General features: G+C 45.4%; 1 protein-coding gene across 1 annotated transcript; it reads right to left on the bottom strand.

Moving 5' to 3' along the window:
* Positions 1-1,533: 1,533 nt before the first annotated feature.
* On the bottom strand, positions 1,534-13,965 carry EIF2S2 (eukaryotic translation initiation factor 2 subunit beta). The gene is made up of 9 exons (XM_084271690.1): positions 13,799-13,965; positions 9,369-9,549; positions 8,348-8,451; positions 6,902-7,037; positions 6,482-6,582; positions 5,952-6,100; positions 4,935-4,991; positions 3,886-3,971; positions 1,534-3,152 (listed from the first exon to the last, which is right to left on the bottom strand). Exons 1-9 carry the CDS (start codon positions 13,811-13,813, stop codon positions 2,977-2,979), a joined length of 1,005 nt encoding a protein of 334 aa, XP_084127816.1. The 5' UTR covers positions 13,814-13,965; the 3' UTR covers positions 1,534-2,976.
* Positions 13,966-19,425: the final 5,460 nt, after the last annotated feature.

Here is a 19,425-nt window from a genome sequence, read left to right as displayed (position 1 = left end):
GCAAGACAGCACGTGTTGAAGATCAGCAAGAGCCCCTGAACCTGCTTCAGTTTATGCTTTCACAACTTTCAAGGAGCATCTTCCTTCAAAAGCCTTTTCCCTCCTCCTGGCATGAGGTTATTTAAGTAACTGATCAGGATCAGAGCAACCTTTCTTCATCAGCTCTCTGCATTTGAGGGAGCTCTAAGGGAGAAAACACACAGAGCTGCACTCTGTTCTCTACCACAGCACTTCACTGTTTATCCAAACTCCTTTTATCCATTAGCCCAAATTCAAGAAGAGTTTCTCCAAGGCTGGCAGACACCTGGGCCTAGAGCAAGCTGTAACTTAGGTAAGGTAACTTAGGTCCAACCTAACCCCAGCTGATCCCCAGGAATAATATGGGAATACAAACATCTGCAGACTTTAGCTGTGGGGCCCCCTCTTCACTGCTGGAAAAGCCCAGGAAAGGCTTTCAACAGGACAGGCTCATCAAAACACCCAACTACCTCTAAGTGGATGTTCCTGGCAGTTTTCTTCCAAGGACCCCAAACCACCCATTTCTCCATCATTTGAGTCCTTCACATTTCTAGGGAACAGTGAGCTTAGCAGCTGGAGAGAGACCACAGCTACCAGGACAGCTCAGAAGCAGGATAAAGTGAACCCAGACTCATCATCCAGAGTTACAGCACAGTCCATCCAGACCCCTGTGTCCTGCCCCTGCCAGGGGCCAGAAACAGGCTGTGCAGGGAAGAGCTTGTGCCTGGAGGGAGAGAAAAAAACCAAACCAAACCAAAACCCCCAAACCACCCAAGCATGGCAAAACCCAGCTCTGCCTGCCACCAGATACAAGGGACAAGCTGCTGCCTTGGTGTGTGCCAAACACCATCCCTAAGCTGCTCACTCACACTCAGCTCCCAACTCCACTCTCCTGCCTCTGAACTGCACTTCAAACTTTCAGTGGCTTTACAAGCAGCAAGAGGCACCTGTGTTCATGCACTTGTGGTAGACTTGGGGAATGCACACTGAAGATGTCTGGGTTTTGAAACTAAATTTTAGAAAATCAACTGGTGTCTGCTCCTAGACACACTTTCCATGTGTCAGTGGTTACTCCACAGGTAAATTAGGAGTCTACAGCTCAAGATGTTTCACTCAAGTGTTAGTCACCAAAATCAATGCCTTCAAAATACATCTATATAATGTACCTATAGAGCTGTGAGCCAGGAGAGCTCACAGATGATGGGTTGGAACAATTATTTACTCTTTTGAATAAATACGCTTTTGATCCAAATACACTGAAGCCAGGCTTTGTATTTAGCACTCTAAAATGCAGCACCAGCTCAAGGCTCAAACACCCACACTATAGGTATCTGACCCAGGAAAAAGCAAGCTCTTAAAAACCAGAAAGTGTCATTGCTCTCCAGCTATTTCAGCATGTCCCAACAGGACATCACCAAAACAAAAAGGCAGCCAGCACCTCTCCAAAAAGTGTTACTTCCAACAGGAGAATGCCTATTTGCTAAGGGGGGGAAAAAACAAACAAGCATACAACAATCATGTTACAAGAGGCACTGATCCTGGCTTTATTCACTTAAAGATACATCCAACACTTGTTATAGCTCACTTGAAGTTCAAAATGCTTTTAAGAAACCAACCATAAACCCTTGATTTTTGCCTTACAGTGCTGTCAATTTTTCAAATAGCAAGTAAGTGACTTCCCAGCAAGACTGTGTTTTGTATTAACATACATACAAAGATTAAAACTTGGTAGAAACCCTTCAGTTTCTGGTATTTGATGAATTCAGAACAACCACTGTTTACTCTGGGGAGGAGGCTACTCTGCTTACCCACAGGGCTGGGTGCCCAGGGTCCTGAGCTACTATACTCAATAATGACCCTGTGCCATTTTGGCCAGTAAATGAAGACCAGCCTCCTCAAGTACTGGAGAGGGACTTCACTCCCCTGTTGCACCTTGTCCTTGGCTGCTGTAACAAAACTGCCACAGCACCAGAAAACCTCTTTAGGACAGCACTGTGCATCTCCCCTAGGGATCACCAATACTGACTGCTAGCAGGGAGAAGTGCATGTTAAAATCAGGAAGCATAATGTGTTAATTTGGAACTCAAATACTTGGCAGTATCTTCTGTAAATTCAAGATTCATATAAGACAGTGTGTTGCAGCCACCATATAATGATGTTAAGTATTTTTTTCTGCATTTAGTTATTCTTTTTAAAGTGGTGAAGAGTGCAGGACTTTAGAAATATAAATATTTCTCTATTAGAAATTGCAAAATTTAGTACTATGACACTATGAAAGCTTACAGTAATCAATTCTATGTTAAATTCAGCATCAATATGGCATCTGAACAATCTCAGAGCTACATTCTGCCTAACTGAGCAGTTATCAACACGTCCCAATGTCACTCTGTGCAAAATATGTCCCCATATTCATGTGGTAAGAGCACGAGCAGTTCTCACGTTGGTGGGTCATCCCCATGACTGTGTGACTGGTTCCTCTGTTTAACAATAGCCTAGCTAAAAAGGAGCTTGTTATGTAAAAGCAAAATAACTTTTATCCTCACCTTTATTCTGGGTCTTGGACATAGTTCAGTGACATGATCAGCAGAACTACACACCAACCATTCCCATGAATTGTTTATAAAGAGGAAACTGAAGGAAAAATCCAAATGGAAGACACTCACTGTTATAGGATCTTTAATTTATCTCGTGTTTTACAGAAGTCTGAACGGATTAAAAAGCACCTCCTTTGCCATCACCTTCCTTACAGTTGGTAAAATATAATCAATGAGCAAATGTATGTGAACAGCTTGAGGACCTGCATCTTGCAAGGATTTCACAGACCAATCAATCAAAAAGCCAAATTTCTTGTAGTTTTTACAATCTTGTTTTAATACAACGGTAACTCCATCCCGATCGTAAACCTGTCCAGTCACATCTCCCCAGAACACTTTGCAAAATCCAGTGTTGATTAGCAAACTAATTAGCTTTGGCACGGAGCTGTGCTCTCTTGCCTGTGACAGCCTGGAAACCGGTTTTGATGCTGGCGACGGAGCAGCGGGAGTGGCAGGTCTCACACTGCAAGAAATATAACCTGGTGTCCTTCTGTAGGATCGTGTCTGGTGACCGACACGTGTGACAGGTGACATACTCCTCTGCAGGGAAGGAATGAAGTTGCAGTTAAAAGACAATGCATGATCAGCAGGCAAGACACCACTGCTACAGCCTTTAGTTCTCTGAAAAGCTGCTCAAATGCATCTCAACATAAAAGTGGCTTCCTACAAAAAGCAGAGGTTGAGGAAACCCAGAAGACCCCCCCCAGTCCCCAGGTTAATTCAGACTTGAGTTCATGTGGTACATTAGGCACCAACATTGATATTTTAGCAATAACAACAGTGGGTTCACATTTCCCACTGCTGTTTCCCAACTTCCTCTGCTGAAAGAGCACTGCCAGGTCTCAGCAGCTCTTGTATAAACATGGCACTGACACACTGTTTGCCACATGTAACCCATGAATCCTTTGACCAGTGACACACACACTGTATTTAACATGTAAAACAGGCTTTAGAATTAATAATTACTGAGAATTGTCATAGTTCTCAAAGCCAAGGAGTGAGTATCAGCTGAAAACGAAAGATTCTCAAGTGCTCTTACTGTTTACCTTGGTGTGTTCTAGTGCCAGGACAGAGTACAACCTATGTTCTCACAACCCCAGAGGAACCACCTGTATTTGCATTACCCCATTATAAAGCTGCAGCACAGCTGTAGCTTCTTAGCACAGACTCTCCACAGCACACACACACACACACCCCCCCTCACCCACACACAGGCCACTGGTCATCAACAGGGCTCAGAGAACTCTGTAGTGGAAGAGGGAGCTATACTTACTGATATATCTTCTCAAGACATTTTCTATCTGTTTTTGCTGGAATCGTCCTTTGATTACAAGCTGGTTGTTACCATCTATTGAGCCACTAATTTAAAAGAAAAACTGATTAAGGATTTGATTTGCAGAAGATGTCAAGTGTTGAAACAAGTCAGGAACATGAAGCAGCAAGGTAAGAATAAGCCAGAATTACTTTGTGGGGAAAAGGGCAAAATTCTGAAGGCACTTAAAGCCTCCAGGAAGTTCTGCCCAAGCAGGACCATCACTGCAGTAGCAGCAAGCTCCAGCAGAGATCAGATCAGCCCCACACTTAAGCTACATCATCATAAGAATTTCACAGAACTGAGAATTAGCTAGCACCTGCTTATCTCACAGAGGTGACTGAGACAACTCCCTAGGAAGGTGTAATATTAGTAATAAGATCCTTTTCTAGCCATTCTGATGTAGCAAGTTGAATGTTTTTTCCACATTTCTAAGTTTAAGTCATCTGGAGCTGAGGAGACTCCAGAAGTCCAGTCAAACAGGCATCTTGATTGCAACACATATTGCAATTAGACTACTTGATTCTCTGTGTATGTAACAACACTGCAGTCTACAGCAGAGAAAAGGACAACCAGAAAGTATACCAACACAGCATGAGATCTTTGACAGGAGGCATGTAAGACAGGTGGATCTACCTGCCCCACTGGACAGAGTGATGGCTACAGGCAGCCATCAGGCCTTCTCCCTTCCCCAGCCACAGGTTGACACGAGCCACAGAGCCATCCTCACCGACTGTAGCAAACAGCTCTGCTACCAGAGCATCTCTGAGAAAGGTCCCAAATAGGGAATTCAACCCCTTAACCAGACATTTCCCAGGGACTCAGTTTGCCTCTAGACCTCTTCCCTAAGACAGTATCTCCTCAATCACCCAGCACAGAACTTTGGTGCAGGGAAGAAATGATCTTCAGACACACATATACAAACCCCAACCCAAGGATTTTATTTTTTATCAGTGTCAGCTGTACTGCCATTGCTTCCCACACACATGAGCACACACACACAGCCTTACCTTGTACCCAATTCTGCCAACAAAAATGCCAGGAGGTGTTTTGGCTGACGATGTAATCTAAAAATAAAATAAGGGTATGTTTAACCTTTCCCTTTCAGGGAAATGTGATATTTATACAGGACCAGCAGGCTAAAACAAGCTTCAATTACCAAGTTTCAAAGGAGGCAGTGCCAGAGAGTCTCCACCAAAGATTACAGGCAGACAATGACCAAGGACACAAGAAAGCCTCTGTCCACAAAAATACTCCACCCCACCCCCCCAACCAAACCCACAATTACAGTAACTACTGAAAATATGTTTTCTATTTGAGATTTTCCATTCTTATTCTCTCATTCCCCTGCCATTCCCTAAAAAAAAAAAAAAAAAAACAACCAAAAAACAAACCCAAAGCAGCCCACTACTAGCTACCATTAAAAGTTTGCTTTAATACACTATCCAGATCCTCAGCACTATTTCATCTGGCCCACTTATGAAACACATCAGATATGCATTCCCAGAAGTGCCCACAAAGAACAGCACTGCCTTCACATGAAATAATTAAGACATAGACAGCACTGCAGAAAACAGCAGAAAAAAATTACTGCACTCCATACCACTTACCAAGGGAATAGTATCTGTACTCTGCTCAAATTAGAAAGAACTTTCCTCACACCACACCCCCAGCCCAAGACTTGCAAGTAAGTATCACTGGTGACACCATGACAGACTCATAGAAGCCTGTGAACCCACAAAAGCAATAGGTTTACTTTCAGTCCATGAGGCCCATGTAGCAAGCCTACCATTGTCATAGTTTAAGTATAAAGTAAGATATTATCTCAATATATCCTCTTCATAAATGTCTGCTCACAGAGAAATGCAGAGGGAATGAGCAGAGGAAATAAGCTTCCTAATCTGGAAGTAAACTCTTCTGGTTTGCCACTCAATTTTGTCAGCACACACACATTCAACACAGAGACCAACAGCACAGAAGAGTGCACTCAGCAGCTATTCCTGGGAAATCTCCAGAGAAAAACTTACAATTTGCAGATATCTGTAAAGTTGACAAAAGATGTTTTCTTGGTCCCTACTCTTACAACCTGGGGAGGCTTCATGACAAATTTCCGTTTCTCTCCAGCCACCATATCAGGGTTTTTTTCCCGCATGATGTTAAATACTCTGTTGAGCAGCTGCAAAGACAGAAGGATTCACATCAGTGAGCTCCTGTGTTTCTCAAAGGAAGGACATCACTTCTAAAAACCTGAAACAGCACTCACTGCCTTTGCCCACCAGCATTTTCCCCACATGCTTTTGAACACACACTTAAATGTTCTGATAAATGCAAAATACAGAAGCTGTTTCCCCAAGGGATTGACACTTCATAACCTGCAAGTGCCTCAGCCTATTTGTATGAAAATTAACTGTGATTGACATGCTTTGTTAATTCTCTGTTCAGGAGCTTCTGACTACAAGTCCTTTAATTTTCAGTCAGAAGGAAGCATAAGGCCCTGCTCTACCCATGCACATCAACATGGAAAATACTTCTTAGGAAGCCTTTTGAACATTATTACCTCATCATATGTGTAGTCCCTTTCTGAGCCTGCCCACGCAGGTCCTGACTGAAGGCTAAAAGAAATTCCATCATCTTTTTTGCTATCTTCATCTTCAAAAGCTGTAAAGAAAGTTGTTTGCAATTCATTAAGAAAATAAACATTCTCTAACCTCATACTTATTCCGCTTCTAAAAGGTACATCAAAGAAAACAGAACAAAGATGTGGACATGAGTCTTCTGTGTTTGTCTGCCTGTAAGGAACACCAACACTTCTGACAAACTTTGTGCTCTTATAGAACACTTTTCTGATAAATAGTATAGCAATAATTTTAAGAAAATGGTTTTCAAAACAAGACAGACACTTGAACAGAACTTATTCACCTACAACATGGACTACATTTTGCTTTCAACATCTCACTGAGCTACCCTATACTTTTACCTTCATCCTTCTCCATTATCTCATCTTCATCTGGAAACTTCACATTCTTCTTTTTCTTCTTTTTATTGCCCAGCATGATATCAAGGTCATCTTCAGGTTCTACTGCCTCTGGCACATCTCCTTCAATTTTCAAGTCCTGCAAAGAAATAAAAAGACCACAGTTTACAGTATTAAACAAGAATCTCCATTGCACAGAATTGGAAATAATACTAGTAGCACACTATGAAAAGTATATTGAATCACAGAATCATAGAATGTGTTAGGCTGGAAGGGACCTTCAAAGGTCATCTCTAGTCCAACCCCCTGCAGTGAGCAGGGACATCTTCACTAGATCAGGTTGCTCAGAGCCCCATCAAGCCTGACCTTGAATGGCTCCAGGGATGGGACCTCCACCACCTCTCTGGGCAACCTGTGCCAGTGATCCACCACCCTCATATTGAAGAATTATTTCCTAATATTCAACCTAAATCTCCCCTTTCCTAGTTTAAAACCATCACCCCTTGTCCTATTGCCCTTGGAAACAGTTTTTCCCCAGCTTTCTTAAAGGCATTGTTCAGGTACTGGAAGGCCAATATAAGGTGCCCCCAGAGTCTTCTCCAAGATGAACAAGCCCAACTCTCTCAGCCTGTCTTCAAAAAGAAGACTCATCTTCATAAAGACAGGCTGAGATAGACTCATGAAAAGCACTTCTCCCAGGAAGTAGGGCTGGAGTTTTATCTTCTGTCTGGTCAAGAAAAGGGCCTTCTACATTCAACTAAAGGCATCAGTCATTTTAGGGCACAAAGAAACGGAACACCCTACATACCAGACAGTAAGGTAAGGCAAAGCTGAGCTACCCCTAGCCAGTCCAATTTGTTATCACAATTCTGCACATGTGGAGAACACACAGCAAGCATTTTCCCTGCCAGGGGTAGATCAGAGGGCCATTTTCTTCCCCTAAAGGCAGAACCTAAGGAGATTTACACAGGACACAACATTTCTCTGTCCTCTTGCTTCCTGGCCGTACAAGTTACACTGACATGATACAGAAACACAGCTTGGAATAAAATAATAAATTTTAAAAGAAACTAACAAAACCCCAATCCTTTCTAAAGAAAACACCAGAGTAAAACCAGATTTCTTTACAGATTTATACCATTTGAAGGGCTGGCCTTTAGAGGACTATTCTCTGTGGGGCTTCTGACATTCATTTACTTCTGTCACCCTTTACTACAGAATTTCTTGCTCATTGTGCAGATCAGATTTTTTCACTTCTGGGCAAAAAGCCCTGCTTTTTGGGACAAGCACGTTCAGCAGAACCTACTATATGTATGAAAGAGACAACACAGCTCAGCTTTCATTCTTAACTGCACTAGGACACAGCAACAGACTCGAAGGAACTCCTCAGACTGCCAATCCCCAGGAAACACAGCAAGGAAGTTATCTGCCAGAGTTACAGAAACAAACCTTTACACCTTCTTCTGCTTCATCTATATCAAATATCTTTTTTGTTTTTTTCTTCTTTTTCTTTTGATTGAAGAAGTTTAAGTCATCCAGGTCATCTGTTGTATCTAAAAACCAAAGGATTGCCAAAAGAAGTGTAACTACAGAGCAGTACAGTTTTCTAGACTACATCCACACCTTCAAAGATAGAAGCAATGATCTGATGCCCCTACAAATATCCTTCAGATTTTGAAGAGATCATTCTCCTCTACCTCAAATACCTCAGTACTATTTTACAGTTTCTGCATGTTCTAGCTGCATTTTCTTTTTTTCTTTCTTTCTTTTTTTTTTTTTAAAAGTCCTTAATCTTTCTTTCTGCTGTACAGGAGGAACTAGCCACTTCTGTCATTATAGTAGAGATGCTTGGGAAGAAGCAAAAGAAAACTGAAGGGAGGAAGATATACTTTCTTTGGTCAAATACAGGAGCCAACTCTATCAACAAGCTGGATTTAAGTTAACAGCATTCTGTGAATCAGGTCATCTTGAAACGACATGGGCCTCAACTTAAAAAGTAAGGTTATATATTCAACTGCAGGCTTATTTCCTGAAAGATTCCAAAGAACACTCTAGTTATCACACCCACAGTTGCCCAAAAACTAGAAACCCTTTTAACAATATTTGCTATTCACACTATTGCTTAATTGTTCAAATGAAAACCAGCCATAATTTTGGAATTATTTCAAGAACTGCATATGGAAAATGTAAAACTTCTTGCTAACTGTTTTAGGGATTCTCTTTTCATTGCCTCACACAAAAGACTCTGAGTCAGGAAAGAGGAATTTGCATAAGCCACTGGTAGCTTGCTGCATGTTTGTGAACAAGATTTCAAACAGAAGGCAAACAGGCAGCAGGGTATTACTCAAAGCCTCTAAAACCAGGGCCCCCTGCACTACACCCTGCAATGCCAAATTCTTGAAATGGGGCTTGTAGTCTCAAAATACAGAGGGGCTACTGGTGGGAGTTTATCTACAGGGATTCGCTTTACCTTTCTTCCTGGTGTCTTCTTCATCTGCTTCAACATCTTTGTCTTCTGTTGGCTCTGGTTCAACTTCTTTTGTTTCTGACTGCTGAGTCTCTTCTGCTTGTGTATCCCCTCCTTCCTCATCCAACATAAAGGGCTTCTTCTTTTTCTTCTTCTTCTTGCTCATAGTGGGATCGAAAATCATCTGTAAAAAAATCAAGAGTTCCTTAGCAGCATAATAATCACCTACCACTGAATATTTGTCACACCTTTAAGTTTCTCTGAATGGTTACCCAAACTGTTCTTTGCCATCAATCTCAACCAGGGATTTTTCTAGATCTCTCAGAATGTAATACAAGTTGGCTGACTCTAAAGAGTGATTACATAGGCTTCCTTAAAAACATCACAGATCTTGTCCCAAGGCATAACTGACATGACCAATTGCACTAGAATGCTGCTTAAAAGCTGAGTTTCTGCTATTTTTCCTACAATAGTCCAGATTTCCTGCCATCTATGTATTAGTTCCTATGAAAATATATTAAGGCTGTGAACCTCTAACAGACTAGCTACCAGCTACTTCTCCATTTTAACCATCATCACAGACTCAGACTTTGAAGTAAATCTATGTGAGGCCATCACTTTATCACTCATTATCAGAAAAACATTAATCACACCTATACCACAGAGCCTGATTACAGGTCAGTTATGCTTTGTACTGCTGTTTGTGAGATGCATTAACTTCCACAGATATTAAAGGGCAAGATTCTCTTGACAAGAATGCTCTGGACTAGTGAGAAACCTGGAAGGGCCTCCTGATACAGCTCTCAACACTGAAGTAGCAAAGGTTTTGTCCTTTTCTCCCACAGATGAGAAATGAACCTGAAAGACCAAGTGATTAAAAGTTGTTAATGAGTTCTTTAGCCAGAGAAACAGCTTAATTCACCTAGTCAAACTGTAAGGAAGGCACGACCCCTGACTCACTTTTAACCTATTCTTCACCTGCAGACCTGAAATAATACACAAGCTCTTGCTTTCCAACATAGGAATGCTTCTTACTTTTTTCACTTAAGATGCAAGTTTGGCATCATAGCTGCTGATCAGCTTGTTACATACATCTCACCCCACAATATACATTTAATACAACAACTTTAGACAACAAGACTCGTTCCTCTGGTTTTCTTATCTAGCAATGGGAGCATGTTCTCACACAGAGTTAAAATTCAGCATCAGCAATACCCTCACTAGGAAAATGCCACTTCAAAATTTCTTCTGAATTTCTGGAACTTACAAGTTTCACAAAGCCTCTAATTAAAGGCAGTGTTTGAAGCAAGTGTCAGGAAAAAAGTGTCCACATACATGGGACACTGAAGCTCAAGGCTTTCAAATGGCTGGTGAGTCTCTTCAACTGCACACACTACGCTAGAACGACTTCCAAAGTTCTGCCAGAGGGCTTCCTCCTCATGGAGACACACGCATGTATGAATCATACTCCTGCAATGCACAGCAACCAAAGAATGTGCACAACCAGTTATGCTGTCTGCTGGCTTCCTCTTGCAACCTCCTGAGTCTGCTGAAGCAGGAGGAAAGCTGCCTGCATCGGCAAGAGCTTCAGGAACAAGCACGGGGACAGCGCGTTCGAGATCACGACTCAGTCCGATGAGGAAGCTCTGCAAGACTCTGGGGAGTTTTATTTCTTCTCAAGTGATTAAGCAAATGTAAGATCACTTAGATTGGGTGTAATAATTTCTAAGAAGGAACCAGCCCATCCTCTCCACATTGCTCTCTGCAAGTAAAAAGACATCTCTCACACCCAACAGCCAAGAAGCACGTCTTGTGTCTTCAGGACACAGAACGTGTCTTCACTACCACCACCACACTAAACTGAAGTTAACACACAAGGACAACTTCTGGATGCAGGAGGTTGTTTTACTGCTGGAAATACAACACAGCTGGCCCTGACCAAGGCACTGCTGAAGGTCCACTCCATCCAGGCAGGTCACACCAAGCTTCTGCAAACCTGAGGCCTAGTCATAACATGCTGAGTGCTCTCAGAAAACTAACTTCAGAGTGCCTGAAATATTTTGTTCATGGACTTGGCACAAACACTTGAACAAATAAATCACGATATAAGCTCACCAGCCTGATAACCATGCCGATCTGCATTTTGCCTTTCTGAGCTAGACATTTCAGGAGTTTCTTCATTCCTTTCCTCTATTCAGTATGTTTGATTACTCAGAGCATTGTTATACCCTTTAAGCACTGAAGGACTCTACAAAGTTGCAGGCCCTCTACTGAAGGGACCACAGCCCCCAGCACAAATATGCTTTTCCTGTGTAGAAACTGTTAGAAATCTCCATCCTGTTTCTCCTTTCAGAGCCAAATTCCCATGCAGGGGGTTCTCTTTTGTTGATCACAGTTCATTCTCACGTCCAGCTCCATATACCTACTCCTTATTTCAAATGCCTACACAGTCAAAATCCCAATTTACAGGAAATGAGCAAGGGAATTAAAAGTAAATCAAAGCTTCTTAGTCCAAACACAACTCTCAAGACAGAAGCCAGCACTACTTAAACTGCTGTGGCAGTGGCTCATTAGTCTGAATAAACATACACAACCAGAAAGTGCATAGCAACTGATAAAGTTAATTTAGTGTAAGGACACCTGAACTGAGTTGATGTTTACAATGAAGTGCAAAATTATTGAGACCAATCTGCACCTAAACCCTCTGGCTGAATTCTCTATTATTTCCTGAAGCTTCATAAAACTACAGGGCCAGCAGAACTCTTGGATATCTAGTAGGATTACATATACAGTAGGATTTTTAATGAAGAAATAGATAATGGCCTGCTTGCCCTTGCAAACAGGACCTGCATTGCCTCTGCTGTGCCACATTCCGGGCAGCGCTCAGACAGCTGCTACATTTTGTATACAGCTCTGAAAATGTTAAGCTACAGTAACATCCATACCAGTTTAAAGTGCAAACTGGCCTTCCAGAGTCTTCTTAACTTTACAGGACTATTGGCTTTAAGAAGTTTCACCAAATGGAAATCAGCAACAAGCTATTTGGCTCCAAACAGCCAGGTATGCAGGAGTTCTGGAAGGCATGTGCACTCACTCACACACAAATACACTGGCCAGGAGCTCTAACAGTGACAGCTCAGCAGTGATAGCTGCTACCATTTTTATTCTCTGTCAATCTGCTACATAAAGCAATCCAGAGATGCAACTTGACTACCCAGGATATTCCTGGTATCACTTGTAAGAACAAGCATGGTATGTAAGGAAAGTCATTTTACTGACACCTGAACTAAATACACACTGGAAAGCTCCAGATGAACCACTCTATGGCCCTGTGATCACCTGAGACTGAGCACACCTGATGCAAGGATTTCTGGGTCCTCATTTCTGAGCCAGAGTACAACCTAGGCAGCAGAACTGCAGTTCCAAGGACACAATTAGGCATAAAAATCCAGTACACTCATTCTGGATGATAAAGTAACCAAATAAGTCCGTCTTGGCTTCCATTAAAATAATTAGTAATTACATTAGTTCTCCTTTATTACATAGGACACTATGACTTGCCTGTCTCCAAGGCCACAGCAACCACTTGCTCAGAAGGAAACCAGGCACACAGGTATTTTAAACACTACCAGAAAAAGACACAAGACCAGAAGTCTGGATAGAGGCAGTGCAGTTTCCCATGGGCTATGGGAGTCATCCACCAAGGTGCTTATAACCTCATACAGGTAGCACTTTCCTTTTCCCCAAGAGAGCGACTGAAATAAGGATACTAGAGATGCCAATACCTGGCATCTACACCACCAAAAGAATTTACCCAAGGCAGATGTATGACTTCCCCCTGATGTGTACCTAAGCAAAGTTCTCATTTGTTAAGATATACCCCAGGTCTCAAGGCTACAAAACAAGATACCTCTGCCTCATTCCGGAGCTTCAGTAAGTAAACTGGCTAAACGAAAGCACGAGACATGATGGAGAAGGGGGCGATGGGGAAATTCGCCTTCCTCCCCGGCCCTCCCCCTGCCAGAGACGGGCGTCAGCAGAGCTCGGGTAGCTCCAGCCGAGTTCGAGGCCTTCCCGCCGTACGCGGAGCCAGACCGCAGCCCCGGGCCAGGCGGGACCCCGCGGCGCTCACAGGCCGGGAAGGCTCCGAGGAAAGGCGCCAGCGCCCGGTCAGGCCTCCGCCCACCGGTCCGAGAGGCGGCCGTGGGCCTCCCCGGGCTCAGGGCGAGTGCGGCAGCGGCCGGTGCCGCCCGGCGGGGCAGCAAGACCCCCGCGCCACCGCCCGCCCGAGCCCCAAGGCGCCGGCTCCGGCCCAGGGCGGAGGCCGCGCCCGCTGCCCGGCGCAGGCCTCGGGCCCGGTCTCCCACATGGCGGCGGCCCCGGCGCAGGCCTCGAACCCGGCTTCCCCGAGGGCGGCGGCCGCCGGGTCTCACCTCGTCGCCCGACATGGCTGCGGCCGGGCACGGAACGGAGCGGGAGGCGGGCGCGGAACGGGAGGCGGGCGGAGCAGGCGGGTGCTCAGGGACGCGCTCAGCCGGGACCCGGGACCGCCGCGCTCGCCTCTTGCATCAGCGCTCCCCTCCCCCGCGCCGCCGCGCTCCCCTGCGCCTGCGCGGTCCCGCCGCGCATGCGCGTCCCGCCGCGGCGCCTCGCGGGAGTTGTCGTTCCCGGAGCCGCGCCTGCGCCGTTGAGCCCGGAGGCAGGTGTGGCCCGGCCTCGCCAGGCCTCTTCCCGCGCTGCTCTGTGGGCCCGTCACTCGGGGTGGCGTCCCCTTGGCATTCCGGAGGCCCCAGGCGGCTCCAGCGGGCGCCTCCGTCCGCGGAAGGGCCTGTGCGGGAGTCGGGTAGAAGGTGCTGCTGGCGTGAGGCGGGGGGAGCGGCGGCGGGACCCCTCGAGCCGGCCGTGTGCCCCGAGGGGCCCAGGGCGCCTCTTCCCGGGGCTGTGGGCACCAGGGGAGTTGCGTTTCCGTCCCGGGTTTAGTTGGAGCTCGCACAGGCGGGATGTGAGTAGGCGGAATCCATCGCAGGCGATGGTGGGGCCGAGGCTCAGGGGAGGGGGGGAGAAACGCCGTACTGCTCCGGAGGTAGGCCTGGGAAAGCAGCCCTTGTCCCCTGCCCCAGGGCAGCTGCCTGGTGCAGGAAAGGCCTGGAGAGCATGGGGTCCAACCCGCTTGCTCACACAGTCTGCTAGAGTGGGTTGCTCAGGACTTTGTACCTCCAAGGATGGGGACTCCACAACCTCTCTGGGCAGCCCGTTCCACGATCTTCACAATAGAAAGGTTTTCTTTTATGTTTAAGTAGAATTTCCTTGTATTACAGCCTGTGACTGCTGCCCCATGTCCTTCACCCAGAAGGGTCTGGCTCTGTCTTGCTTACCCCCTCTGTACACATCGGTAAGATCCCCTGAGCCCTTTGTTTCATAGATTTAACAAGCCAGGCTCTCAGCTTCTCCTCCTATGTCAGGTGCTCCAAAGACTTAGTCCTTCCTCATTCTGTTTCCCTCATAAAAGAACATGGCACCAATGCACAACAGAATCACACATTAAAATTCTGCGTCCCAACCACCCCGTTTCATGCAAGATGGAGTGTTAAAGCAGACACAGCTCTCAGCCCAAACAGTGCCACAGGGTGTTTTACGTTTTGCTATTCCTAGACTGTTTCCATTTTTGCAGTCCCACTATGGGATGTAAGCCTGTACTACTCTTCTTACGCCAGCAGGAGATTACGCACACTGTATCATTTAACTTTTTAATCACCTACAAGAAAAGACAGCCTATCTTTTCTACCCTTGGCCTCCCTCTCCTCTACCTTTGCTGCTTGTCCCAGTTGAAAATGAGGACAGCCAGCACACCCTGTGTCCCCATCAGGTTGGGGACAGTAAGCACCAGGACGGAATCAGTTTTAGCTTTTCCCAGTATGGTTAAAACATTTTTCCTTCCAACCTCCGAAATCCAACTTCAAAATACCCTTTCTTGCCTTAATACTGCCACAAGTCCCACATGTATTTGCAGAATTTGTGTGCCTGTCACTTGCCATTATGTCACAGGGACTTCCAGGTACTGCAGGCAGCTGCTGTTTAATGCTCTTGATGAGCTGAGCAGACACACTCTGTGTTGCTGTAACACTGAAGATGGTCTCCCACCAAGCCCTTCTTCCTTATTTCATTGCAGGCCGTTCACTTCAACATCCCCATCACATCACAGTGATCACAGTGAAACACTTTGACCTGAAGGCAGAGGGTGTGGGTTGCTCCTGACTGTGCCTGCACTGGCCTACCCACAGCCCAACACCCTCCTCACTTCCCAGCCCTCACCTGGACCAACCTCCTCTCCTGAGAGGGGGACACAATACTTTTATATCACCCCAATTACATTTGTCTAAGCTGTTCTTAAAAAAACACCATGGACAGAGATTCTGCAGCCTGTTCAAGTGTTCCCTGTGTGATTTAGTCTGGGTGACCCTGCTCTGGCAGGGGAGTTAGACTAGATGATCTCTCAAGGTCCCTTCCAACCCCTAATGGTCTGTGATTCTGTGAAGTGGCTGACAAAAAAAATTTCATCTCCCTGCTGTGACTTAATCCAATATCTGTTGTAATGTCCCCTGAGGATGCAGAAATTCTCTGTTCTTTGTGTAACAACTCGTGGGCCTTTGGAAGGGGTGTGCCCTTTCTTGTCTCACCCCCACAATCATCGCTTTCAGAACACGCAAATCCAGCCCCTCCAACCTTTATCACAACATGATGCTTTTTTGGTTCTCTCATCCTTTTCCTTGCTGTCTTCTGCACCTCACCTACTCATGTACCTATTTCTTCAGTGCAGCACCCAAGACTGGGCACAGCACTTTCCTCGGCTGCCTCAGCAGTACCAAACAGAGCAGCGTAATTCCCTCCGATGTCTCATCCATACCGTGTCGGTCAGGACACTTTAGAATAAGATTCTCCATTTTCTTTGTCAGTAATGCTGGGGCACCAAGTGTTCCTGGTGACAAATACCCTGAGATATTCGCTGCTCAGAACTCCTGAGGTTTCCTCCGGTCAGGCTGCCTGATGGAGAACACACAACACAATGTTGTGCACATGCACAATGCAGCATTTAGGCCATGGCAGAGGAAAAGCTAATGGGAGTTGCTAGAAGGGCTGGGCTGGAGTTATGACCTGATCTCCAGATAGAAACCAAAACTCTGTCTTTGAAGTTCTTGGCTGCAGACACTGCAACATCAAAGGCATGCCTGGGAGATCACCTTATATTGATTTGTTCACCTCCTCCGCTGACAGGCTATTCAGGATGTAGGAGTTCCCTGTTCTATTTTCTTCTTTGCTTTCCCTGTGACTAAAATAAGTTCCAGAAACTTAAGAGTGCTGCTACATTACTTGTTAATTAGTTGGTACCAATTACAACAGTTTGCTACGAACAGCTGGAACTAGTGTCTTTGATCTGATCCTTGGGGAAAAAAATCCTACATGATTTTTGGTAATGAAGCATAGTCTGGGTTAAAGAGTTTGCAGAAACACATGGATAAAAAGGTTGTGGGGTTTGGGGTTTTTTTTCTTTAGTTCATTGATGAGCAGCAGTTATGACATATTAAGAAAGAGACACATGAAGCAGCCTGTCAAGTAGAAATCTAACTTTGCCAAGATTTAGATACTTAAAGCTCAGAAATTGAGTGCACTGGAAATAATATCCAGTTGCCCAAGTTTTAGTCTGAAAGGCTGGGATGAAAAAACTCCAAATGCAACTCTGAACTGGGGGGATGGCACAGGAAAAATGGGGTGAAATAGGCTTGGGGAGGCTATGAGCATGGCTTCCCTTGGAGTAGTGCCCAGCCAGCCAGGAGAAGACCTTGTGCATTTGCCTTACTGAATCCTGAGCCCTGCCCTAAAGCTCCCTGGGATCCTGAAGCCATAAGATCTGATGACATCAGACATCTCTTTTAAGTCACTATTACACACCTAAACTGAGATGTGCTTATGTGGTTTCCTGGGGAGCAAAAGGAGGAATTTCATGCTGACACTGTCAGGTGGTGGCCAAAAAATCTTCCTATACAGGGTGAACTTCACTTCCACTCTGTTCACTCCATTCCCCCTTGTCCTGCCATTCTCTACCCTTTTAAAAAGCTGATTCCCCTCCTGTTTCTCTGCTCCCTTCAGGGACTGGAAGGCTGCAGTGAGGTCCCCCCACAGCCTTCTCTTCTCTAGGCTGAACCAGCCCAGCTCCCTCAGCCTCTCTCCGTAGGGGAGCTGCTCCAGCCCTCTAATCATCTTTGTGGCTCCTCTGAACCCTCTCCAATAGTTCCCCATCTTTCTTGTATTGGGGCCCCAGATCTGGACACAGGAATCGAGCGCAGAGTAGAGAGGGACAATCCCCTCCCTGTCCCTGCTGCCACCTCTCTCCTGATGGAGCCCAGGATACCCGTATAGGTATGGTTCTGGCTGTACAGAAAGGGAACAGGTGAAAGGGGAGGTGGGGATCTCAAACCCTTCCTGTGGGCTTGCTCCTCTAACACGTTTTTGAAAAGCCCTCTTTGCATTTTAATCGGTGCCTTCACACAGTGGTGAAAGACCTTCCCAAAGGATCCAGCACTTGGTCAGAATACCTATTTCTGAGGCTTCTCCCAGCCCACAGTCTGGCATCGTTCAGGCCGAGTGCAAGTTCTCTCCTTTCTGTCTTTCACCATGCTTTTATCCACTCAGTATGCAAAATCTTCAGTCACTTCAACTCCCACATCCATCCTTACTCCTCTTTGTCACTGTGTCAGTAAGGCACAGCCATGCTTCTGCTGCTGGTGTGCCACACTCACTGCCCTTATCTTCTTCCCCGACCCTCTGCTGTTCCTTTTCTTTTTCTTTATCTCAGTTATTAAATAATTATAATGAAATGGGTTCTATGTTTGCTTGCTTTTGAGCCAGATTATTCACCAGCATTTTGAAAGAAAAATGGAAAATAACTTCCAGAGCACTGTTAAATTGTTTATGAGGAAGTGGAATGGGCCATAATTAACCATATTAAAATCAATTTTCCTCTCCAAAAACGATCCTGCTTTGTTGCCAACGGGAGCCATGAGTTAAATCATTCTCAAACAACTTAAAACAATTAAGGGCCTATTACACTGGACTGCAGTTGCACACAAAGTCAGAGGCTTGAACATCTTGGCAAAATTTTAAGAAGTGGGTTTTAATTGAATAGTCACTTTTGGGCTGCTTGAGAAGAGCAGAGACACAAGCAGCACACACAGAAAAAGGTGAAAGTTATTGTCCAAAGTTGAACTTTATGGTAACTGGCAGACTTTGCAGAGCAATAAGTAGAAGGCTGGCAAACTGGTTACAGTTAATTATCTCCAGCACAGTTCTAATTGCAGGAACACACTGTGCCTGCTCTCGGGAATCCAGGAGGTAGTCAAGCTACAGTCCTCCTGCCACTCCATCCTTGCCTTGCTTTTTCCTCTCAAAACCTTTTAATTCCCGTTTTCTTTTGTTTTCTGTACACAAAGCATTTCTGTCCAAATGCTTTCTCAGGTCTGGAGGAGAACTCCACGTCTTCTCATGACCAGAGAGTATTTTCCAAAGCCTGCCACTCTACAGTTCCGTATGACATCTCTTTCCCAAGAGCCACGCTCCCAGGCCCACCGCACAGACTGACTCCCTCTTCTGCCTGGAGCAATCACCTCGCAGGCACTGATGGCCATCACCCTCTAAGAAATGTCTCCTCACGTTCCTCCCAAGTATAGTCCCGAAGGGTCTTGGTCCTACAGACTGTAGCCTCATGGTTATTGGGTGTGTTTACTGAGGAAAAGGCCCTGTTCCTCAGCAGGGTCTAACCCCGGTACACAGGACCTTCTCGCACCTGACAGGTGGTTTGCCAGTCCTCCATGGTGGTGTTCCTTGGGGTGATGGGCTGTCTCTGCAGGGAAGAGTAATAGAGAGCAAGGTGATCATCACTCCCACTTGCAACATGTTCTTCCTGGACTGGCTTATTCTCTGAACCTTTTCTAACATCCAGTCCCAAATGACCTCTGAGTCAGGAAATACAACGGGTTGTTTTCTTTCCTCTGCTTCATGCCCGAGG

This window comes from Gallinula chloropus (genome assembly GCF_964237585.1).
Source record: "Gallinula chloropus genome assembly, chromosome: 16".
In the NCBI taxonomy this organism is placed as follows: Eukaryota; Metazoa; Chordata; class Aves; order Gruiformes; family Rallidae; genus Gallinula; species Gallinula chloropus.
This window is presented reverse-complemented; position numbering and strand designations above follow the sequence as displayed.